At 43.2% G+C, this 24066-nt stretch overlaps 1 protein-coding gene across 1 annotated transcript in view; it reads left to right on the forward strand.

Annotated features, from left to right (window-relative positions):
- The window catches only part of STAB2 (stabilin 2), an 82282-nt gene that overhangs the window by 26016 nt on the left and 32200 nt on the right, over positions 1 to 24066 (forward strand). Inside the window, exons 18-37 of the mRNA XM_036401077.2 lie at positions 805 to 954; positions 5213 to 5299; positions 5788 to 5899; positions 7186 to 7366; positions 8329 to 8422; positions 8607 to 8765; positions 9157 to 9252; positions 9774 to 9869; positions 10886 to 10933; positions 13699 to 13835; positions 14196 to 14310; positions 15211 to 15288; positions 15423 to 15515; positions 15631 to 15738; positions 18662 to 18793; positions 19863 to 19988; positions 20578 to 20634; positions 21451 to 21546; positions 22813 to 23008; positions 23858 to 23953. Of these exons, the coding sequence (XP_036256970.1) occupies positions 805 to 954; positions 5213 to 5299; positions 5788 to 5899; positions 7186 to 7366; positions 8329 to 8422; positions 8607 to 8765; positions 9157 to 9252; positions 9774 to 9869; positions 10886 to 10933; positions 13699 to 13835; positions 14196 to 14310; positions 15211 to 15288; positions 15423 to 15515; positions 15631 to 15738; positions 18662 to 18793; positions 19863 to 19988; positions 20578 to 20634; positions 21451 to 21546; positions 22813 to 23008; positions 23858 to 23953 (2257 nt within the window). The remainder of the gene's footprint in view (positions 1 to 804; positions 955 to 5212; positions 5300 to 5787; positions 5900 to 7185; positions 7367 to 8328; positions 8423 to 8606; positions 8766 to 9156; positions 9253 to 9773; positions 9870 to 10885; positions 10934 to 13698; positions 13836 to 14195; positions 14311 to 15210; positions 15289 to 15422; positions 15516 to 15630; positions 15739 to 18661; positions 18794 to 19862; positions 19989 to 20577; positions 20635 to 21450; positions 21547 to 22812; positions 23009 to 23857; positions 23954 to 24066) is intronic.

The following is a 24066-nucleotide window of genomic DNA, read 5'->3' on the forward strand; positions in this document are numbered from 1 at the left end:
TAATTTTAATTGTATAAAGGATGCAGAGCAAATGATTGGTGTACAAGGACAGCCTACAGAGTTTTGGTCCTTGTGCTTATCCACAGTCCAGGAACGATTCTCATTCATGCTCTACTGTTTGTTTTGGTTTTTTTTTTTTTATCTTTTTAAAATCATTCTGTTAGATATTTTAGGAATTTTAAACACTTATCAGTGCACACAAAAATATTCTTTTTCTCTCTGTAATATTATAGTCTCTGATCCTGATGTACCTAGTGAACACATTTTTTAAAAGTGTTAATTGATCAGTACTTGTGCAAAACCAAGCTGATCTGTTAGGTTAGCTTCCTTCTCTTCTAGAGCAGAGATGCACCTATAAAAATTCTTGTAAGGGCAGAGCAGCTGCAGGAGTAAATGCAGAAAAAATACTTTTTTTTCCTCTCTCCTGTGAATTTGGATAGATCCCAGACTCTCTCTCACTTTCCCCCTCTTCTGACAGAGAGAGCACCAAGGCTTGTTTAAACCCACTGAAATCAGTGCCTGAAGTCATCAGTAGTTTTCCTATTTTGGCCAGTCTCTTATTCCTCAGTCACACAGGCTGACAGGGCAAATTCATAGAAAAAAAATTAGATACCTCTGTTGAAGACTAGTATTCAAGAAAACACACAATGTATGTGAGCTTCATGAATAAACAGGCATAATAAAAACTAGATAGCAAATTCATAAGAAGTATGACTAGAAAGTAATTTTAAACAATTAAAATAAATCATCAGAAACTGAGGAGTTAAAACACTTCATTATTAATAATAATTTATTGTTTCATAGGGACAAATCTTGGTGAGTGGAGAAAAAATGGAAGAAACAGATATTGTTGCGAAAAATGGTCGCATTTATATCCTTGAGGGCGTTCTCATCCCACCCACAATTGTTCCAATCCTACCACACTGGTGTGAGGAGACAAGTCAGGTCACAAAGGTAAGGGAATCACAATGAATCTGTGTCTCCAACTCCTCCAAAGAAGGCATTCCAGCTTCCTCTTCACTTTACTAACTTTCTCTGATATTATTTGAAAGAGGCATTTTTGGAAATAAATAAATCAATGGCCACCAGCCTAGCAGTACTGCAAACAGGGAGCTCATATGAACACATCCTATAGCAGCTTAAAAAATCCAGTTGTTTCATTAACCCTTTGACATACCCTTTGTCTCTCCAGTCCAGTTCCTGAATCCCATCTGTGCATACAAGTACATGGGATTTTCAAGTGTTATGTTCTCAGGGAAAACTACTCCCTGTTTCTCAGGGAATCCTCTCCAGACCAATATTTTAATTTATAATAAATATGCAGGGAAAGGAAACAGCAAGTTAAAATATTAACATAATAATTCTATATTTATATATTAGAAATATGTGATTTTCAGCAGCCACAATTCCCGCTAGCCCTGCTTTCCTCCAGAAACAAAACTTCTCCCGTTTAAAAGAGTGGATTCTGACAAACCTTGCTCACTTGGGTAACACAGTACAGGCCTTTACTTGGTAACATTCAGATGTTATTTCTGGTAAGAGAAATGTCAGACCAAACTTTGCCTTGGAGTAAGCACAGCCCCTTGAGCTGCCCCTGGACCATGTGCAAGCCCACATCTGGGCCAGTGACAAAAGGAAAACATTTAATGTCCTGGCTTACAACAGTCCAGAACCGCAGCCTGCAAAGAGGTTCCCAGCAGAGCTGGACAGCATCAAAATGTAATGAAGAAAACACTGGCAGTAAAGATCTGTTACCTCTGGCAGTAACTACAACATGCTGTATGTGCAATATAATCATAAGCCAGGCAGAGCTCCAAGCAGCAATCTCTGATTCAAAAAAGAAATCCACACCCAGAACACTCCAGTAATCTGAATTCCTTACCAAAAACCTACCTAAAAATTATGTCCAACATCAATCTATCCTAAAGCAATAGACAAAAAAATTATTTAAAGGCAAAACAAACACTGTCGGTCACAAAAATTATTCCCCAAATTTAAGTTAGGAACTTCTGTCAGCCTTGAAAGCTTCCTGCATAGTTAAAAATATAGTTATACATTCCAAGATTTAAGCAGAACACTGCTAGCCAGGAAAACACAAAGGAGCAATGGCTTTTGCAATTTTTACTCTGCAGCAAGCATTCCCATCACTCTCAGAAAACAGGAGTAACAGCACCTAATAAACACTGCTTGTCTTAAAAGAGTTAAAAGACACAAACCTTGTAGGAACTGGTAGATCTACACACTTACAAGAACTGTGCATCCCTAAAGATGAAACCTTTGGGCTAATGCATACTTATCCATGTAACCATACCCAAAAGTGCTAAAAGCTGCACCTGAGCCTAACTGAAGAACGGCAGGGCTTATTCTTAATGTCACAAAGAGCACAGAGGGGACAACAGGTCCTGAGTGCTGCCTGATGTGCGGTCCACAGCCAGTTTGGATGATCTGGCGCTGAGCATCAAGGAGAAAAACATCAACACGGCTCACAACAATCAGCCTTCAGAACAATCAGTTCTAAAGGGGTAAAAGCACCCTTACAGGAATTTTCAGAAACACAAAGGCAAGACCCTATGTCAGCTTCAGACATGACTATGCAGCTTGTAAAAGAGCTTTTATAATATCAAAATGTATTTGCCAAAATATGTATATCTGACCCACAGACCTTGAAAGCATAGGAATGGTATTGGTACCTCCACTATTTGCTGCACAAATGCTTTTGTAATTCTGATCCTTTATTCCTTTAAGTCCTGTACAACATGAGGGACTACTAAATCCAAACCAGTATTTGGTTCTTTCCCCACAGCCCCAGTGATAAATCTGTGGGAGAATGCCATAATTCAGGTTTATGGTCTCATGTTCAATGACTACAAAACAGAGTCATGTAACACAATGGATGCTGCTCTAGAATTTATGCTAACTTGATTGAAAACCAAAACATTGACAGTCACAAGGACAACAGCTTTGACAAAGTCCATATCCACACTCTGAAAGGTTCAGCCTCTCTGAGGTTACTGCATGTAGAGCTTGTAGAGAATTCACCTTTAAAACTGCCAATGGAATTTATATCTCCTCCATAATGCAATTGCCAGACTCTGCCACCACCGCATGGTGATAAATTAGCTAATCAGGAAAAGCAACCAAAGGGTGAAGACAAAAAATATCTATGTACCACTGGACCTACTATGGGGAAGCAAAGAATATTTTTCTCTTTGCCACCTATTCACAGGACAAATTTTTGTTCACAGTGCCTGCATTCTAGACCCAATTAATCTGTGTTTTTCCAGGAAAAAATAATATATTTTCATAGAAGTTAAATGCGTAGACTTCACTAGACTCTCAGACAATATTAGTTAACTCATTATACTCATTATAGTTAACTCATTATATACATTAACCCAGGATACCAGTGCATTCATGACCTTGTTTTCTTCTGTTGAGGAAGCTTCATGTTCATTATTCTGTTATTTCAGCAGAGGGGAGATGTGAGGAATGAGAATCACTATGACAATGCTCTGAGAGTTAATAAACTGGATTTGTTTAAAATAGACCTCACATCTGTTAAAAGTTTCCTTTTGATTAAGCATCCTCCCTGAAGTAACAGTCTGCAGACTCAGGTTCAGGAAGGAGTGAAGCTCTCCCATCTGCTTTGTATCTCAGAGGTGCAAATTTAGCTGTGTATTTCTCCACATACAAAATTCAAGTCTGGCTGCCACAGGAATGTTATTCCCCATTTTATAAAAATCCACTGATAGTAGTCCTGCAAATAGGTAGTCAGAAATAATGAAAATAAAGTTCATACAGTGAAAAATACATGAATTAATAAAATTTTTAACTGCAATACCAGCAAGGTGCTTTCTGTAAATTATCCAGGTAAATTATGCTGTGATATTAAGACTGTATCACAGAACTCTAAATAGCTTAGAAATACTAATGCCTCCCTTTTGTGCATGTTACAGCCTTTCTCAAAACAGAGGTGCATTATTGAATGTCCAAGCTTTCTGAAAATTAGCTGTGCTAGAGCCTGCAATATAACAGCAAAGCTATAGAATTGCATCTCCTTAAGGTGAAATGCATGTAAAAGTATTCCAAAGTATTCTCTTATACATGGAGAACTTTCCTCTTGGAGCTGAGAGGTGTTTGGACATGTCCATGTACTTTCCATGAACTTCAACACCAAGCTGAGAGGAGCTGGTGTACATCTCAGAGGTAAATAGCAGGGAAAATCCAGATTAGCTGTCATATATTATTGACAACAGCTCACTCATCCTCTGCCATGCAGGAGTTTTCACACAAGGCTCCAAGCCCAGGTGTATTCATTTTCCAATGAAGAACAGGACAACTCATCCCCTCCTGCTCCCAGCCACTCCTGTGCCAGGATTCCCTGATATGGGATATGAAATGGGATAGCAATGAGTGGGGAACAGTCACAAGAGCCACACCCCAACCACTGCTTGGGCAGTCCAGTTCTGGCAGAAGTCATTAGCCCTAAGAGATCCTTACACTCTTCTGGGGCTCCTTAAATAGGCTTCTGCACTTCACGAGCACCACTTAGTGACAGGCAGAGGCCTAAAAACTATAAGCTTTGTAAGCCTTTTGCTGATTCTTAGTTCTCTTGAATCACACATGCAAATCAGTCCTTTCTAATACACTTTCTCTTTATAAGCAGATAAGAGCCACTACAAAAATAACATACAACTGAAAAGGCCATTCAGAGCTGCATGGTGGCTAAATCCCACCCTGGTGCAGAGGGGAGGGAGGGAGATCAAAGCAGCATGTCTGGCTGTCACAGCATCTCCATGGGGTGAAACATCCTGAGGTTCCTGATCTCAGATTCCAAGGAAACTGCCTGCATCCTAATTCCACTGCACTCCCACTGGCAAATATGAGACTGCACACAAATATGAGACTGCACACAATATGAGCAGATACCCACTGGCATGTTCATAAGTGGGGACAGGATGGGGATTTCTAACACTGAGTCTGATAAGAGCAAGGGAAATATCTGGTGGTCTGTGCATCCCCTTACTGAGCTGTCAACACCCATCCTGGTTTTTAACAGGCAGAGCTGAGTTCTGGCTCAACACAAGGCTTTTCAGAGACAGTCATCCATGCAGACTTTTCTCAGAGGGCTGAAACACAACAAAGATTTGGTCTTTATGCACTGCCTCTGCCCTGAAGCACTGAAAAGGAGTATATTTTCTTTGTTTTGCAGGAACCAAAGTGTTGCAAAGGCTTCTTTGGCCCTAACTGCAGACCATGTCCAGGAGGTTTCTCCAAACCCTGCTCAGGGAATGGGCAGGTAAGCAGAGCATCCAGCATCACCCTGCACTCCAGGGTGAGGGAAGGATGAGCTGTGTCCCAAAAGCCCCTGGAGCATTTCTGCACGACAGGAATGTTGGGCTCCACAAGGGCTGCCCCCTTCCTCTGTGTCCAGTGATGCAAAGGGAATCTGTCACCTCTCAGATGCCCAAATTGCAGGTTTCTAGGGTTCCAGCACAGCACACAGGCAAGGCTGTGGCCCATTCTCATGCTTTTAATTTGCAACAGTGTAATGACCCCCCCTCCCAGCTCACTATTCTCACATAAAAACTGCAAAGGAAGGTAGAATATATAGCAGCAAAGAGAAAGCATAAAGAAAGCTTTTCTTTGAAGCACCTGTCTCAGCAAAGCTGGAGTTTTTCCTGAGAGTCTACCAGTCACAAAATATGGACAGGCATGTAGTCTCTTTTCTAGGCTAAAGACTTGTTTGAATTCATACATAACAACCACCTCCCTTCCATGTCCCAGTGCATGGATGGCCTGGATGGAAATGGCACTTGTGCTTGCTCTGAGGCATTTCAAGGCTTGAGCTGCCAGTTCTGCTCAGACCCTGGCAAATATGGACCTCAGTGTGACAAAGGTAAGTGCAGCTCTACAGCCTCAGCACAAGGGTGTGAGCAATAGCCCAAGAGGGTCTTTTGGATCCTCCTGGTGTTCAGGCAGGAGTTACCTGGTTGCTAAACAGTCCCTGTGGAAGATGAGCAAGATGTTCCTGGGGTATTTTCATTTCCTATTTCAAAGGAACATATCGTAAGGCTAGGGTCTCTGTAAATACTCTAAACGACTTTTTGCAGGGGGCATAGCTTGTTTTATACTAATTCATTGTTCTTTTGATTTCTGTCTCCCTCACACAAGTAACTGAAAAGAAAATATTTGCTATTCTGTTCCCATCTGCTGTTGTCCACAACAGAACAGATTCTGCCTGCAATGACCAACATATGTAATTTAAGAACAACTAGATCTATAAACAGGTTGTGTTTAGGCCACTTAACTACCCTTACTGAATAATTTCTGATCTATTTTATAGCTTACAGTTCTGCACTGACAGATTTAATCCTACTGAGCCAAACCATAATACATTTGAGAATCTACAGCATATACAACATCAAACATACATACATTCCTCATCTACAAAACCATTTTTAGTATTTTTTGCAATTAAACAGCCTGCCATTCATGAAACAAAGCTCCCTTGAAGGTTCAAAGGTACACGGGCAAAAGCTGAGACACAAATTCCATAAGGAATTGTGGTAGTGCCTAAACTCCAGTCCCACCAAAGTAACAAGTGTTTGTTTGACTAGTCACTGACACTTTTTGGAATGTTTGCACAAAGCTTTCCTGCTGTGTCCCCTGGGCACATTGCTGTGCCCCCAGCAGCACTAATCCACCCAGTCCTAGCAATGTGCTGGTAGGTCTGTGCTGATGCTCTGTGTACCCAGCACTGTGCAGCCTGGAGGATCTGTGGGCTCAGTGTTTAAAGGCTTACCCTGTCACTGAAAGCACAACAGAAGTCATGCAATGAGTAACTTTAATAGTCTAGGACACAGCATTTTGCTCCTACTTCTCTGAAGCACTTTGAAATTCATCGATAAGAGCAGTGTGAAAATACAACAGGTTTTAAATAGTTGCCCATAAAACACACCTGAAAAGACATGGCTATGATTAACAAAAGTCCCCCATCAGAGTGAGATTAAAAAATACAAAAGTTGAGATTCTTGGAAAAAAATAGGAAGAGCTGATTCATAAGAAATGGGAGTAGAGATGGGAGGAGTAGAGATGGGAGGAGTAGAGATGGGAGCACAAATAATGGGAGTACAAATGCCTTTTTCCACTGTGGAATTGCACACTGTGGTTTCTCTCTGGTAGAGTGCCCCTGCACTAATGGGAAGTGTGATAACCGAGTAGACAGCGATGGGAGCTGCCTGCCTGGATCCTGCAGAGCTGGATACACAGGGAAACTCTGTGAGCAGCAGATTGTCCCCTGTGAGCCCTCCCTGCAGCTCTGCCATGCACATGCAGAGTGCCAGCTCAGTGATGGCACAGTGAGGTAAGTCAGCAGCCTGCATCCAGTTCATATTCACTGTGCTGCAGCTCTTTCCTGTTTGCTTGACCAAAACAGTCCCTGACAGCAGCCACTGCAACCCTGCTCTGCAGCAAACAAGCAAAACCATGCACCACATCAGCCTTGAGTTGCAAGACAATAATTACAAGTTCTCAATACCCTGTACTTTATATATTTAACACTGTTAGTTGCGTACAGATCTGATCCTTGATTACAAGCCTCCCTTCCTACTAACATCTACAGAGGTTTTAGGAAGCTGTTATTTCTAATCACCCCTTAGTGATTTAGGAGTTTAAGCCCTGAAATTCTCAACAGTTTGAGGATGGATATCTCACTCTGGTCAGGTCAGGTAAGTTTTGCACGCCACAGCACCACAGACTTAGCACAGGTTCCCCAGTCCTGCCCACAAAACTCTGTTACTGGTTCAACTGCCCTGCACTTGCCTCAAGCCCGCCCTCACATGCAGCAAGTTTGCCTCTCGCTGAAGTGTATCCATAATGAGTCACTACCAGCACAAGGGGGGATGCTGCAGAACCTGAGTGCTTAAATAATTCCCTCCAATTAAGGCTAATCCTGGGGAGGGACCCAGGGAAACAGGAAGGCTCATTGTCTCACACCCAGCCATCTTCTGTGTAAGAGAGAGAGCAAAGCCAGCCCATAAATATTTTAGAGCTGTTAGCTGAACTTTGCAATGATAACATCAGGTCAGAATTAATTTCACTCCCTGTCTCATACACAGAGAATGGATCCCTGATTTGATTCAATTAACCCAGTCAATATTTTGGAAAAAAACCCCATAATGTACACGCTTGACCTACTTCCATCAGGAATCCAAGGTTACCAATTTTAAGCTGCCTATAAATAGCATGTAGCAGTGGAAAACAATCACTTTGCTTTGGAGCTGTCCTGTCACGTGTAACGCCTCCTTCCTTCTCTTGTCTCTGTAGCTGTGTTTGCAAACCTGGCTATGAGGGAGATGGCTTCAGCTGCACCAAAGTTGATCCTTGTGCTGTTTTAAACCCTGGTGGCTGCAATGTCAATGTAAGTACACGCTTTTCCCACAGAAAGGCAAGCAAAGAGGAAGGTTTGGCCAGAAACTTGTACATGAGAGTCATGGTTTTCATTGGAGTTCCAGGCTCTTTCCCCAGATCCCACTCCAGAGCTCAGACAAGCCTGATGGCTAAAGGTAGATGTCCTGAATGGCTGCCTCTGCATCTCCCCCTAGGCTGAGTGTGTTCAGACAGGCCCAGAGGAGCACAGGTGTGTTTGCCAGGCAGGATGGACAGGAGATGGGAGGGACTGCTCAGCCATCAACCCCTGCCTGCTGCCCAGCACGGCATGGTGCCACGGGAATGCCACCTGCATCTACATCGGGCCAGGGCAGGTAGGTCCTCACAGCCAATGCCACCTGCATTGCATGTCCTCAGCCATTCTGCTCTCCCAGGGCTTGGGCTTCCTACCCTGTTTTCTTCCCAAAATCCTGCTCTCCCTCACAGCCATGATGTTGTTTCCACGTGGTGCTCTCTATGCAAAACAGTATCCTTAAATTCCAGCCCCAGTGTTCCCTCCTTTCTCTTGCTCTTTCAGCAAACACATTTTTAGAAAGTGCATTAGTAGATGTCAGGTATGAAGGTCTTCTGCAGATATTAGTCAGTGTCATTCCACTGGAGTCAATGCCAAGCTATGGAAACACAGGGAAACTAATTCACCATGTCTAGAATATGAACACTATTTTAATCATTTTAATGAATTGCTGTGTTTTATTGAAATGACAGAATGACTGTAAGTGTAAGGATGGATTTCAGGGGAATGGAATTGAATGCACACCCATAAACTCATGCCTGGAACAAAATGGAAAATGCCATCATCTGGTGAGTAATTAATCATTCCCTGCACAAAGTGTTCAGATTCATATCACATCTTGCCTCCTGCGCACACCATAGAATTTATTTGCCATTTCAAGCCTGCAATTCCCTTTGGAGAAAGCACTTTCCAAGCAGTTCTACAAGCACCAAAAACTGTGTGAACCACATCAGTATGGTACATGAGCTGAGGATAGACTGCAAGGGCTGCTCCAAATCTGCCAGTACAGAAGGATTATCTCAAGCCTGGAATAAATAAATGCTATTTTTCTACCAGAAATTACAACTTGGATCCACTATCCTGTTGGGATATTTACCCAAGTCAGTCTCCACCCAGGCATCTATCAGCTTTATCAGCAGCTGCATGTGCTCTGCTGTGCCCTGTAGTTCCATCCTCAGGTGGGGCACAGAGCTGAGGTGAGAAGCTCTGGGGAGCAGAGGATGGATCTGCCACAGTCAGGTGAAGAAACAGGGCTTCAAACGTGTAGGCAGTGATTGTTTGACAACTTCTCTCTCTTTCTGGTTCAAAGGCAACTTGTCAGTTTGAGTCTTCCCGTGGCTGGCAGTGTGTGTGCCCAAAGGGCTACGAGGGGGACGGCAGGACCTGCTATGGAAACGCTGCAGATGTAAGTGCTGGGGTCACCTGCTCTGGGCACAGCAGCTGCTGCACAGGTCTCACCCTGCATCTTAACCAGAGAGAGCAGCAAAGCCTTTTCAAACAGTCAGAAAGATATGATGCCCACCAGTGATCTCTACAAAGGATGGTCCGGTGGGACCACTCGCCTGATTCATAAATTGTGTTTAAAGACATGGCTTGGAAAGGGGCCTAAGGGAGCAGAGTATATTTCTGGCTTCAAACAAATTGAAAATTTGAAATTGAAAACAAATTGAAAAACACCAATCTCAGAGTCCAGAGCTACAGAAGTGCTAAGCACCAACCTCCCAGCTGGGAGCACCAAGCAGTCAACTGTTCTGAAGTTTTGCCCCGCAGGCTCTCTCAGTGGAAATGATCAATTTATCATGTTGAAACAAACTGTGCTGACCCACAGGCAGATAAAACCAAACCAAGTCAATTGGTGAAATAAATATGCATTTAACAGCACAGGAAAAATGAATGTGTCCTCAGACTCAGCTCCTGGCAGTAATCTCACATGGCTCTCAGCACTATCTGCCACCCCTGCTTATCATCTATCTCTGTTCCAAGTACTCTGGCAGAATAAGGGCTGGATGATGTGTAAGATGCTGTACAAATATCAGCTAAAACAACATAAGCTTCAATCAATTTTGCATGGAGTTAAGAGAAGAATTAAATTTAAAATCACAGGAAATTAATGCTTAGCCTGGGGTCACAATACACAGCAAGGTTGGGTACACACCTAAGCAATCCATGGCCTGATTTTCAAGAATTGATAATTCTCCTTTCCTATTACCAGAAAAAAAAAAAAAAATATATATATATATAAAAAACCCACCAAAAACCAAAAAACATTAATGCCATCCCTTTTCACACACACTGAAAACCTCCTCCTCTTCCATGTCACATCAGCCAGGCCAGACATGGTGGGTTGCCCCACAAGCAAGAGCACATTGTTACAGCTAATTACAGCTTACAAACTCATTGATCTCTCTTCTCTCTCATCAGGAGCTATCCACTCTGTCAGAAGCAGCTGCTTTTAACCAGTGGGTTAATGTAAGTACACTTGGTGGTTAATTTCTGTAGTATGTTCAAGTTTGCAGAAAAACACGAGCCTTGTAGAGTTTAGAAATGGGAGGTCTCACAGCAATATTTCCATCATAGAAAGAAAGCTGAAAATCTGGAGAGACGTCAGGGTGCCTTTCCCGCCTGTTGTGGGGGGGGGTTGACCATCTGGTTCCCTATTTCTGCCTGAAAACCAACTTCTGAACCCAAATTCAGCCAGTAAGGAAGCTCCACAAGCAGCAGAGCCGGGTCCAAGCCTGCTCTCTGAGGCAGGGAGCTACATAAGCCATGACTAATTTTGCATGAAAACACACTGCAGCCCAGATGAGCACCAGCAGGGTGTGAGCAGAGTCTGGACAGGACCCCAGATGTCTCCTTTCAACTTCCCTCATTCAATAAAAGACAAGTGGGAAGGGAAGGCAATGCCCTACCCTCCCCCATTTTCAAATGCCCCGTGGCAGGAAAATGCAAGTGTATGGCTGGACAGTGGGGAGCAAGAGAGCAGGAAAGCACTCAGTCTGTGCAGGCCTGCCTGAGGTGCAGGAAATAGAATCATAGAATGGTTTGAGTCCTTTAAAGTCCATCTGGTCCAATCTCCCGGCCATAAGCAGGGACATCTTCAGCTAGGTCAGGCTGCTCAGAGTCCTGCCCAGCCTGATCCTGAATGTCTCCAGGGATGGGTCATCCACCACACCCCTGAGCAACCTCTTCCAGTGTTTTATCACCCTCATTGTTTAAAAAAAATAAATTCTTTCTTATATCAAACCTAAATCCACCCTTTTTCAGTTTAGAACTATTGTCCCTTATTCTTTTGCAAAAGGCCCCACTAAAAAGTCTGCCCCACCATTTTTTGCAATTCCCTGTAAGTGCTGAAAGGCCACAAAAGCTCTCCCTGAAGTCTTCTTTTCTCCAGGCTGAGCAACCTCAGTGATGAAAGATTAACTTCTTTGGCTCCAGATTATGGAGGAAGCACCAAAATAGGTTTCAAACCCCAAAGTTCTGGATACACTAAAAATCTACCCTCTATTTTCCCATGCTGCCATTTATCACTGGAGCAGCAGTAACATTAAGGACCTACCCCACTGTGATTGGAACTGTATGAATAAAGATCAAAACTGGTTGCTCCCACAAGAACTTAAATCCTAAATGCAAGAAGTGTCCATCAAACACGTGGTGAACAAGAAAGGACAGTGCTGTGTTAATGAATAGCATCAGAAGTCACAGCACATCAGCTGCTTCAAGGCTTTTCAAAGTTAGATGGCTTGGGGCTCATTAAAGTACATAATTGCAAGGAACACCTCAGGGAGCTTCTGAAGAGAGCTCCATGTGGCTAATTCAGGACAGGTGTCTGCCTGGCCCTGAGCTCAGATTGTGGCCCTGGACACTGTAGAGAGAAACTAAAGAATTTAAAGAAATAGGGCACAATAAGAAATGCTGTTCTCCTGCTAATATGCTCTTTAGATGATGGGGGAACAAATCAGAGGGAAGATTCTGTATAATCTATTGAAAGGGATGTGGAAATTTCTGCTACACTTCAGAGAAATGCTATCACTTAAAATGAACACTGGTAACTACAAACATGAGCAAAATAGGGAGGCATATCCATCTGTGGGTTTTTAACTTTGTACTTGAGCAGGAATGTGATGTTTACCACTTTCCATAACCAAATTCTTTTCTTTCTTCCCAGGAAGGATGAGAAGGGGAAGTTTGTTGCTCTTTCTATATTTAAATATTTGGAAGGTGATAGGGATGATGGCTAGGGAGAAAGATGATCTTAACAGAGACAAAATCCCCAGCTATTTAAGGGAGCTGATTCCCTTCTTGATTCAAAACCCAATATGGGTAATGAAGGACTATCCAAAACAGCTTCCAGGCAGCATAACCAGCTGCAAAAAGGTAGATCCCAAGCTCATATTGCTCCTTCAAGTTTTGCAGTATCAAAAATGGCAAGCTGTGAAGCCTGTGAAGAGCTTGGAGAACCCCATCTTCAGCAAGATCACACTTAAATATTTAGCTTTCCATTTTTCACTCAAAAAAAAAAAAATTCAACACAACTGGAAAAATCCTCTCCAGTGGAAACTCTTTCCATCCTTAAGGCAGATAAAAACATGGAAGATTAATTAATTCATGCATGCTGCAGATCTGACAATCCCCATCTAAAATTAGAGCTGTCAGCGGCAAGCTCCACTGCAGTGCTAGTGCACACAGATAACTCTTGGACATCTGGAAAAAAATCCCAGCCATGTCAAATAGTCTTCTTCCAAATGGGAACACTGTGTCATGGGAGTTTCTCATATCATGGTTCATAGTCCTAGCTATTGAACAGCATGGAGCAAATTACAACAGTAAGAGCAAATTACTTTAATTTATCAGTAACCACTAGCATTTATCACCTCCATTTATCACCACTATTTATTTTTTAAACATTCAAGTGCATAATTCAAAACTTACGAGACAGGCTACCTTTTGTGGGGGTCAAGTTATGTATGTCATCATAAAAACCAATTCTGACCTGGACATTATTTCTGCCCTTTCAATGCTGGCAATCTATTCTGCAAAGAAAAGGCACTCGTTTTCCATTTTTGTGCAGCTGCAAGTGATATTGTTCAAGTCATTGCTCAGTATAATAGTTTTTTCCCTTTCCAGGCTGGTCACAAAGCACGTCACATACTCCACACCTTGCTTCAAATGTCACCAGCTACTATTTATAGACCATCCTTGGAATGAATTATTTTACCCTCTTTACTTCCATGCAGGAGGCCAAGATAAACTCAGTGCTGTCCACCACCTCAAACCTGACTGTCCTTGTGCCTTCTCTGCAAGCCATTGAGAACATGGATGAGGATGAGAAAGGCTTTTGGATGTCAAAAAGCAACATTCCAACTCTCCTTAAGTACATTAATTGTTGGGGGTTTTGTCTTTTTAAATTAACTGTTTTTTATGCTAAACAAGCCTTTGGTTTGAAGCCACCAGAACAAGACAGGTATTTTGATTTTAAAGGAAGGGCACAGGAGTCTCCTTCTAGTTCCAGTGGCATATAAATAAATCTCTGTAGCAAGGCCACTGGGAAAAAAGGCATTATTTATATTATGTCAGAAATGTGTAAAGATAAAAACATGGCTGAACAAGGTGTTGTAGAAGCAATTCCTGCTTAAAACTACCATTTAGGACAGACTAAGCATGTTTATCTGAAATAAGACAAAGAAAAAAGAGAGAAAATACAAAACCTTCAAATCCATTTAATTTCCTTTAGGTATCATGTACTGACAGGAGCTTACAGCTTTGCTGATTTCCAGAAATTATCGTCCTCTGACATGCTGCCAACATCGCTACAGAGCAAATTCCTACACTTGTCCAAAGAAAATGGGGTGAGATGATCTGCAAACCACTGTGGTATCACACACCAAAACCTGGCCATCACTGCCACTGGCTTTCTTGTATTACAAAACCACACACACATTATTCATTTTTTTTAAACTACATGCTATAAAATTAAAGGCATAGTTCAATTTTACGGGGCCCTCTGGGAGAAACATTACCTTGTTTTTCTCCACCACTTTACATCGCTAAAATTTGTCCACAATATTAATTATTTCTAATGCCCCAGTAGCTGCTGCAAACACTGGACAGCTGTAACCAAGCAGAATGGCAGTCCTTGGAGGAGCCTGTGTGAGCTAAATTAATACAAAGAGCATCAAGGAAATCAAATAATTTAGGGAACAGGGAAGGTAGGAGGAAGCAGTGATAACACACCTCTCCACCTATGCAACTTGATAGTCCTAAACCACCTGAGGGTATTTTTAATGGTAAATAAGTTACAGCCCTTCCCCCTTAGCTGTTTTACCAGGTAAATTCCATGTTCTGAGGAGGATTTCCTGGGAGTACACAAGTCACATTTAAGCACTTCATCCCCATTAAGGGAGAGGGAAGTTCCCCCCACCTCCAAACTCCAAAGGAAAAGTTAAGAACAGGGTCCTTCAAAGCTGCACAGAGCTGGGAGGGTGTGAATCAGCTCAGAGCTCAGCCTGCCCTGTGCTGCCAGCCCAGGGCTTTGCCAGTCTGCACCCAGGGAACAGCCAAGGGTCCCCCAGGTCCCCTCCCCTGTGCGCAACTCCCTGAGGGTCACCCAGGCACTGGTGTGAGTTAGTGGTGCCATGGTACATCCCCAGGCAAGCATTTGGGAAGGTGTGGAAATGCACAGGATGAGCTGCTGGGAAGCACCACCCCAACAAGGCCGAGGCAAAGCCTCTCTCCTCTCCCTTGTGCAGAACCTGACCCTCGAGGGCGCTCACTTTGTGGCCAGCGACATCGCATCCACCAACGGGGTCATTCACGTCATCGATAAGGTATCCGATATATCAATCGGGATTTTTCTGCACCACAAAACCATTAACCTCCTGTGGAGAACACTGTGCACAGAGCAGCGTTTTGCCCTGCACGTGATGCTTGCAGGTGATGTGGGGTGTCTGCTCCCCTGCAGGTGCTGACCCCGCTGCGCAGCGCTGTCCTGCCAAGGCTGCTGGCCCGCCTGGAGCAAATGCCCGACTACTCCCTCTTCAGGGGCTACATTATTGTAAGCTTTCACACCATGCTCTCAGTGTTTCAGAGCAGAGGAAGCTCTCTGCTTTGTTTGCATTTCAGACTACCAGTGGTCATTCTGATTTTTTTTTTAATGTGTTTCACAACAGCAATACAATCTGGCTAACGAAATAGAAGCAGCAAACACATACACAGTCTTTGCCCCAAGTGATGATGCCATAGAAAATTACCTAAAGGATAAGAAATCTGCTACTCTGGTATGTATAACTCACAAGGTTTGTCCCAACAGCTCAGTATTTCATCTTTGTTTCAAGTGGATGGGTTATGAGGACACAGATATAGGGAGATTTGTTTCCCAGAAATCCAGTAAGTTAGGATTTGTCTGTAACAACAAAGAAGTTGAAATGGGATGAATCTACCTGTATTTTCCTGAGCTGCTGGAAGAGCCTTGCTATTTGTTCTGTTTTGGCCTTCTCTAGATTAAAAACATGGTGAAAATTTCCAAGACTCCCCAAACACCCCAGCTTCTCTCACATTGGTCAATCTCTCATCAACACATCCTGCTTCTGCTTCCCCCTCCTAGTCAGGGAGAGCTCTGGGAGTCTCCTGCTTCAGAACAAGATCTAGAAGCCTTGGGAAACCCACACCAAATTCTGACGTATAGAGAGTAACTTCATCATTTTACAATGAAATATCAATCTACTCTACCAACCAGGCATAGAAAAGTTTTCAATTAAAGACAATTAAAAGTAGTCTTTATTGACTGAAGATGCCCTTAAAGATTATATCTATAGATATAAAAATATAGCTAGACAGATACAAAAATTACTCTAAACACTCATCACAGTTTATTCCCCTAGAGCTTATTCAGGGATTCCCAAAGGAATAAGGAATAGGCATGGAAAGACCATAAAAACAACTCATGAATATGCAACCCTTCATGTCAAATGAACCCATGAAGTTCAGAGTCCTAAAAATCACCTGACTTTTCCCTGAAAAAAGTCTTGTCAGTAGACTTTTGTTTTTTGTTTGGGATTTGAGAGAGGTTTTTTTATGTAAAGAAGGTCAGTACAGGAGTGACCAGAAAAAACGCTGAAATGAGTTTTTTAGGTAAACAAACTCCAGTCCCCTGACATCAATAATACCCATCATTAATAATGCCATGAAATATTGTGAGTCTTTCTTAAAACTATCCAGATGCTGGCCTTGTCACTCCTGCAGGAATGCTGCAGCAACACTCTCTCTGGCATTTGTACCCTGACATATTTACAAGCTCAAACCCCCTTCTCAGCCTTGTTGGTCTCCTACCAAGATAAACTATCCTTTTTCTGCTTTATCCCAGCAGCTTTCTTCATATTTTCTCCAATTTAAATCAGCTTTATAGATTGCACATATCAGGAGCCACACACCTTGCAGAGGAAGCTTCACCCACGATTTGCCCAGTGGCTTTAATTCTTCCCTGTCTCTTCCAAAAATATTTATCCACACGCTATCCCTACTTGCATGGTCTCCATTTACAGTCAGGAAGCTGAGGAGCACAGGGCTCACATGACTCATCCCAAACCATTTACCAACAACAGCAGAGCCATGGCAAATGTCCCATGTTCACAAGTGATCAAGCTCCATCTGCTCAGATGGCTTTTGGACACTTTTAGTTGTTTCTTGTCACATCATCATTTCCACATCACTACAAGAAGAATTTCTAATGAACTTTGAGAGACACATTCCTATGAGGCATCAGTCCCAGTAAATATGGATTACACACAATGCAGAAAAATAATTTTCATTTCCACTACTCACCAATGTTTCTTCAGTCTTTCTTCCATCCTTCCAACCTTGCCTGATTTGGGAATCTGAGAAAAGAAAAAAAAAATCAAAAAACAACCATAAGGTTAAGTCTGCCTGAGGCTTAACCACTTTGTGAAACACTTGGGAGAACTCTGCTACAGAGTGAAGAGTTTGGCACAGAGAGAAGATCCCATTTCTTGGCCCCGATGGGGGCAAAATGTCCTAACTCTGCTGGGGATTAAAGACAGAAATCAAGATGGATCAGTGTTAGCTTTTCCTCCAATTCCTCAAAGTCAGCAGATTAAATAGAGCTGGACACTGATGGAGATTAGCTCTAACTTAATTCCCACTTTCTCATCTGCAAATATATTTTGCCAAATCTGTGGAACAAGGCCAGCCCTAAGAGATGTCAAGGCCACTCTTTTACTCTGTAGGCACAGCCAGGCAACATCACAAATCTCACATCCTGAAGATGCTTCATGCTTTCCCACACTTTTGAAGGAGCAGGAGCAGCATGGAGATTCAGGATAAGGGGACAGTGGGCAACAGAATTTCCCAGAAGCACATTTTTATTGTAAAGACAAAGTTGCAGCTGCACTGTCTGTTGGTTAGACAGCTCCTAAACTCCCCAAACACTCCAGCCTCTCTCACATTGGCCAATCTCTCATCAACACATCCTGCTTCTGCTTCCCCCTCCTAGTCAGGGAGAGCTCTGGGAGTCTCCTGCTTCAGAACAAGATCTAGAAGCCTTGGGAAACCCACACCAAATTTTGATGTATAGACAGTAACTTCATCATTTTATAGTGAATATGAATGTACTCTACCAACCAGGCATAGAAAAGTTTTCAATTAAAGACAATTAAAAGTAGTCGTTATTGACTGAGGATGCCCTTAAAGATTATATATATATATAGATATGAAAATATAAATAGATACAAAATTTACTCTAAACACTCACCACAGTTTATTCCCCTAGAGCTTATTCAGGGATTCCCAAAGGAATAAGGAATAGGCATGGGAAGACCATAAAAACACACTCATGAATATACAACCCTTCATGTCAAATGAACCCATGAAGTTCAGAGTCCTAAAAATCACCTGACTTTTCCCTGAATTCAGCTGCCAGCCCTATGCACAGAAACACACTACAGGCTCAAGCAAAGCTTGCTCCTCCCAGTTCAGTAGCCTTTCATCCTCCATGGTCAATAACATTTTCATTGTGGCAAGAATGCAGGCTGACTACAGGAGGGAAAATGAAATAACCTACCCACTGGAGAAGTTTCTCTTTAAATTCAGGCAATCTCTGTTTGGCCTAAACTCTTTGGAAAATGCTATACCCAGGAGGTTTTCCATCTTTATTAGGTAACTCAGAATGCAATTTTGTGTTGGCAGGATGAAGGCCAAATCCGCTACCACGTTGTGCTGGATGAGAAGCTCCTGAAGAACAACCTGCACAATGGCATGCACAGGGAGACCATGCTGGGCTTCTCCTACCAGGTTGGGTTCTTCCTCCACAACAGCCAGGTACTGCTGTCTGCACTTGCTGGGAGAAACAGGTTTCCTGCTTTCTACAAATCCAGCTTCAGCTTCAAACTGACATGGAGTCTAAAGGAGCTCTGCATCCCTCATTAGCTTCTGTGACTCAGCAGCACAAAAGTTGTCACTCAAATGCAAGGCCTGTCTCAGACCTGCTTAATTTAAAGTCACCCTTGAAGTTATCTTTGATTGAATTTGATTTCAGTTGTGCTGTTCACATTTAAAATTGAATTTTAGGTATTGGTCTCTAGCAGCTTCAAGCCTGAATTCCAGAGCAGTCATTAATCCGACTTCCAAGAGCTATTAGAAACCTGCCCTCAATTATAAAACTTCAAATAAAACTTTTTATAATATTAGTTTTATAATTTCTATTTTCTGTGGATTCACTCCACTTTCAATCCTAACAACTCAAAGTTCTGTTCAACAAATATGAATTGCCTTTCAATACCACTCATGGAAAAATCAGTCACAGCAAGATTAAGAGACAGGGCCAGGCAGGGAGCTTGGTCCTCCTTCTCTGTCCCAGAAGTCCCTGTGGGCATAGGCAAAGGAAGATAGAAATCTTCTACAGAAGTTTCAGCCCTGCTGTTTGCTCTGCCCACTGCTGAGCCTTAAAAAAGCACCTGCAGTGGGACTTGCTGGCGAGGGCACAATGAGGGTGTGGGGTAGCACTGAGATGATGGAAGCCCCCTCCTTGAAAGAGCAGCTTCTGTTAGGGTTTCCTTGAAGCCCCATGTCCCCCAGACACAGCAAACCCACCCTTTTGGCATGTCTTAGGCTCCTTCTTCATAGCTTTTACCCCCCTTGGGAAAAGCTGCTCTGCCACATCCTGTTGCTCAGAAGTTTTAACAGGCTGCAAGCCATCCCCTGCCCTCCAGGGCAGTGAAGCAGTTAAATGCAGCAACTGGAATATGAGTGAGTTTTGGGGAACCCTTTGCTGGTTTTCCTTAGGTGACCCCTGCACATTTCTCTCTTTCTTCCATCTTCTAATGCTGAGGCTAGCACAGAGCCATGGGACACCCCTGCTAGTCTCTAACTGATTGCATGTCTCTTGCAGCTGTACATAAATGATGCTCCTATAAGCTATGCAAATGTTGCCACAGACAGAGGAATTATTCATGGACTGGGAAAGGTGCTGGAAATCCAGAAGAACAGATGTGATATCAATAATACCGTGATCATTGTAAGTGACAGAAGTTCATAGAGAACCTTAAAGCCCCTCAGGGAAACCTACAGCCAAACAAAGCTCAAAAGTATAGGATATGTGATACTACTTCCCAGCAAGGAATGCACACATTTTCCACAAAGGATATTCCTTCCAGGGCTTTTAGCATCTCTTAAGACTACTTTGGTCCTGAAATCAGTGTTCTGACAGCCTGGATAAAATGCAGTCAGAGTAGCTGAATAATAAGAAATTCCTCAGCTCTAATATTCAGATAATATTAGCAATGCATTATTTAATACATCTTCATAACCAGACCACTTGTTTATAAAGTGGGAAGCATCACTTCAGAAGAGCAAATAAAAAATGACCAAATGTTCTTTCCTTCTTCCCCCTGGGAGAAGGGTGTCCCCACAGAGCCACTCACAGGGATATTCTCCCTTGCTGAGCAGGACAGCTTCCCTCACCCTCTTTACCAAAGGGGTTATCCTGATAATGTACCTCAAGCACTAGATTTAGAAATGTGGCTGGAAATCATTCTTTTCCCATGAAACAACCTGCCTGCAGCTCTGTACAGTCTGTTAACCACCGCTCATTTGTGTTGCATAAGGAGAAGTGCAGAATTTGTTCTCAACCATCAAGCTGTCCCCCAGGAACAAAAGAAATTGTAAGTATTTTTTCATTAATGCTAGGGTCATATCAAAACTGACTATATATGCACTTAATCCTATTTTTTAATATAATTGTCTCAGTTTCACCAAAATATGTAGTAGTTATCTCAGCCTGCTACATACATTGCTTATAGTCAAGAGACTCAATCCACCCTGACCTCAGAGATTCTCCATTGGGATTACATAAATATCTTTCCCTTTATTATTTATTTTTTAAAATTAATTATGCCAGTAATGATATTCCAAAGCAGCTTAAGTCCCATCCGCCTCATCAAAGTAAAAAACTGGCAAAACCAAATTTAACTTTTCATGGGTAAAAAAAAAAATACAAAAACTCATTAACATTTCCTTTACAATGAGCAGCTGGATGGATTCTTGTCTCAATCTACTCACACAAGTGTATATTGAGATCAAAATGTTTCCTCAGAAAACACTCTTTCCCCAATTTTGTTCAGACATAGAAGATAATTTTTCAAAAGCTGTTTTTGCACAACTTCATAACTCGGTTTTCCAAGAAGAATTAGAAAAGCCAGAAAATATGAAAAACGAAAAAGAAAATTATAAAACTTTTGAATAGTATCTGTTTGGTTCTGAGCAAAGACAACTTTAGATATCTTTAAAACACCACAAGACACTGAGTTAAACTGATCATATGTTCATTTCTATTTCTAAAAGTATTTCCTTCATTTTAATTGTGAATATGTGAGTCAGTGCACAGCATGCATGAACTTAATGTCCCATTTATTAACACATTTGAATCTAGCTAATCAATATTACTCAGAAGTGCATCTGTTTCTCCAATATTTGCTCAGGCAGGGGTGAAGAAGTACTGTATCCTCACAGAAAACCACATGAGACAGTACACCATCCAGATTGGCTGCAAGCCCAAGTGTGCCAAAACCATCATTGTGAGTTCACTGCTTCTGTTATGGTAAAAACCAGGAACCCCCTTCCCTGGGCTTCATCCTCCTCATCATCCCCACTAAGCACACACAGCAGGTCAAGGCAGCTCCTGACTGGATATTTATTGGCCTTTATTCTGGACACAGCAGAGACTGGAAGGTTAAAGACTGGTGATAGCTGCAGCACACAAAGTTCTGCATGTCCAGTGGTGCAGAGGGAGCACAGGCTTGGGAAGGGTAAACCTCTGCTTGCCCCTAGCAATTCTCCACCTCTCCCTGCAGTGGTGAAGGGCACCTGGGTCCCACCAAGGACTGGCAGTGTCAGCCAGTGTCCTGGCACATTGAGAAGTGTGGTCACAGACCAGCAGAGCTGATGTACCGCTAAAAATCACAGAACCAAAGACTAGTTTAGGTTGGAAGGGACCTTAACCTTCATCTAGTCCCAGCCACCCTGCCATGGGCAGAAACATCCTCCCCTTGACCAGGTTTTTCACAGCACTCCACAACCTTGCCTTGAACATCCAGGCATGGGTCCACCCATAACTTCTCTGGGAAACCTGTTCCAGTGCCTCACCACAGTAAATAAGTTCTTCCTAATACCCAATATAAACTCACCCTTGTTAAATTGCACTGAATAGTTATTTAGTTGCTTGCACTGGGTGTTTGATAATTTGCACTGGGTTTTTGGTAATTTGCACTGTCCACATGATTTGTACCCTATCACCACATGGTCTTCCCCTTTTCCCCCCACAAGTGTCAGCGTTGGGGGTCTCTCCCTGGGTTACCCCTCCCCTTGGCCCTCCTCACTTGTATCCCTTTGGCTGTTTCCTCTTCCTCTGTCCCCCATTCCCCTGGGTTTAAAAGTCCCCCATGAGAAGGGGAGAGCCTCTTTTCCATCTGGTGGGTCTCCTGGAAATAAGCTTAGGACATTTATCCCCACGTGGAGAAGAGCGCTTCTCGTCTTTCACCTTTTGTCCATGTAAGATTGTGCGGGCTGGGGTGGTTTAAAAGTCCCCCATGAGAAGGGGAGAGCCTCTTTGCCATCTGGTGGGTCTCCTGGAAATACGCTTAGGACATTTATCCCCAAGTGGAGAAGAGCGGTTCTCGTCTTTCGCCTTTTGTCCATGTAAGATTGTGCGGGCTGGGGGGCACAGCCAGCTGGATTGGACCCAAACACACCCACCCTCTTTCCCTATCCCTAAAAGCCCCTGTAAAAATCCAACTCTCCCTGCTTGCCCCCTGTCCCTCGGCACAGCATTTCTGCCTTTGCAGAGCAGGGAGTGCTGCGCGGGTTTCTTCGGCGCGCAGTGCCAGCCGTGCCCAGGGAGAGCCGGGAGCGCCTGCTTCGGGAACGGCGTGTGCCTGGATGGCATCAACGGCACGGGCACCTGCCAGTGCCAGGAGGGCTTCGTGGGCACGGCCTGCGAGAGCTGCAGCCAGGGCAGATACGGCCAAGGCTGTGACCAAGGTACCCAGCCCCCCAAAGACACCCCAAACCCTCCCCTTTTATCTTCTAACCACGTTCGGTCCAGGTTCCAGGAAGGTACTGCACTTCCTAATAGGCCAGGCTTAAAAATATCATTAACCCCTTTTCCAGGGACAGTGACTTCCCCTTTTATCTTCTAACCACATTCAGGCCAGTTTCCAGAAAGGTACAGCACTTCCTAATTGTCCAGGCTTAAAAACATCTTTTCTCTCCTCATTATGGGGTTTTCTTTCTAAGCCCTAGGCTGGAGACAGGGCTTTCTACTCTGTCACACCACAGACTTAGAAAAGAAGTCAGCAAGACCCATCCACGGGTCCAAACCTTCCCCTTTTATCTTCTAACCATGTTCAGTCCACGTTCCAGAAAGGTACAGCACTTCCTAATAGGCCAGGCTTAAAAACATCATTAACCCCTTTTCTTTCCCCATTATGGTGTTGTCTTTCTAATCTCTAGGCTGGAAATTTCTACTCTGAAACAGTAGAAAAGGCTTTCTACAGGGCTTTCTACTCTGTCACACCACGGACTCAGAAAAGAATCCAGCAAGAACCATCCTCTGTAGCACTGCTATTTTCCACCAATTCTTTCCCATTAATATACAGTTTCAGACCCTGTATTTGGGAAAAGAGGCAATATAAGCACAGCTTGCATTTAGAGTTATAGTTAAATAATTAGAAACCAAAGGGCGCAAGACAGCGCCTTTCTTCAAATAGCCTAGAGCAGAAGGTGCCATCAGCAGGTGATGTCTGGGCCACCCCTGCTGTCCTTCCTGCCCCTTGCTGCCCACATTGCCACACTGCCAGGGACAGCAGCTTGTCCCCATCTCTCCCACAGTGTGCACTTGTGTCCATGGGAAATGCAGCAGCGGGATCGACGGGGATGGCTCCTGTGAGTGTGACGTTGGCTGGAGAGGAGTGACCTGTGACACTGGTGAGTGTCCTGCCTCTTTTCCTCTGAGGGAAAAGGTGAGCATTTCAGAAAAGGAGAGGACTAGAGCCACAATCAGATCCCAGTGCAGCTTCCCACGTGCAGTGAAGCATGGG

Source organism: Molothrus ater, chromosome 5, assembly GCF_012460135.2.
Source record: "Molothrus ater isolate BHLD 08-10-18 breed brown headed cowbird chromosome 5, BPBGC_Mater_1.1, whole genome shotgun sequence".
Lineage (NCBI taxonomy): Eukaryota > Metazoa > Chordata > Aves > Passeriformes > Icteridae > Molothrus > Molothrus ater.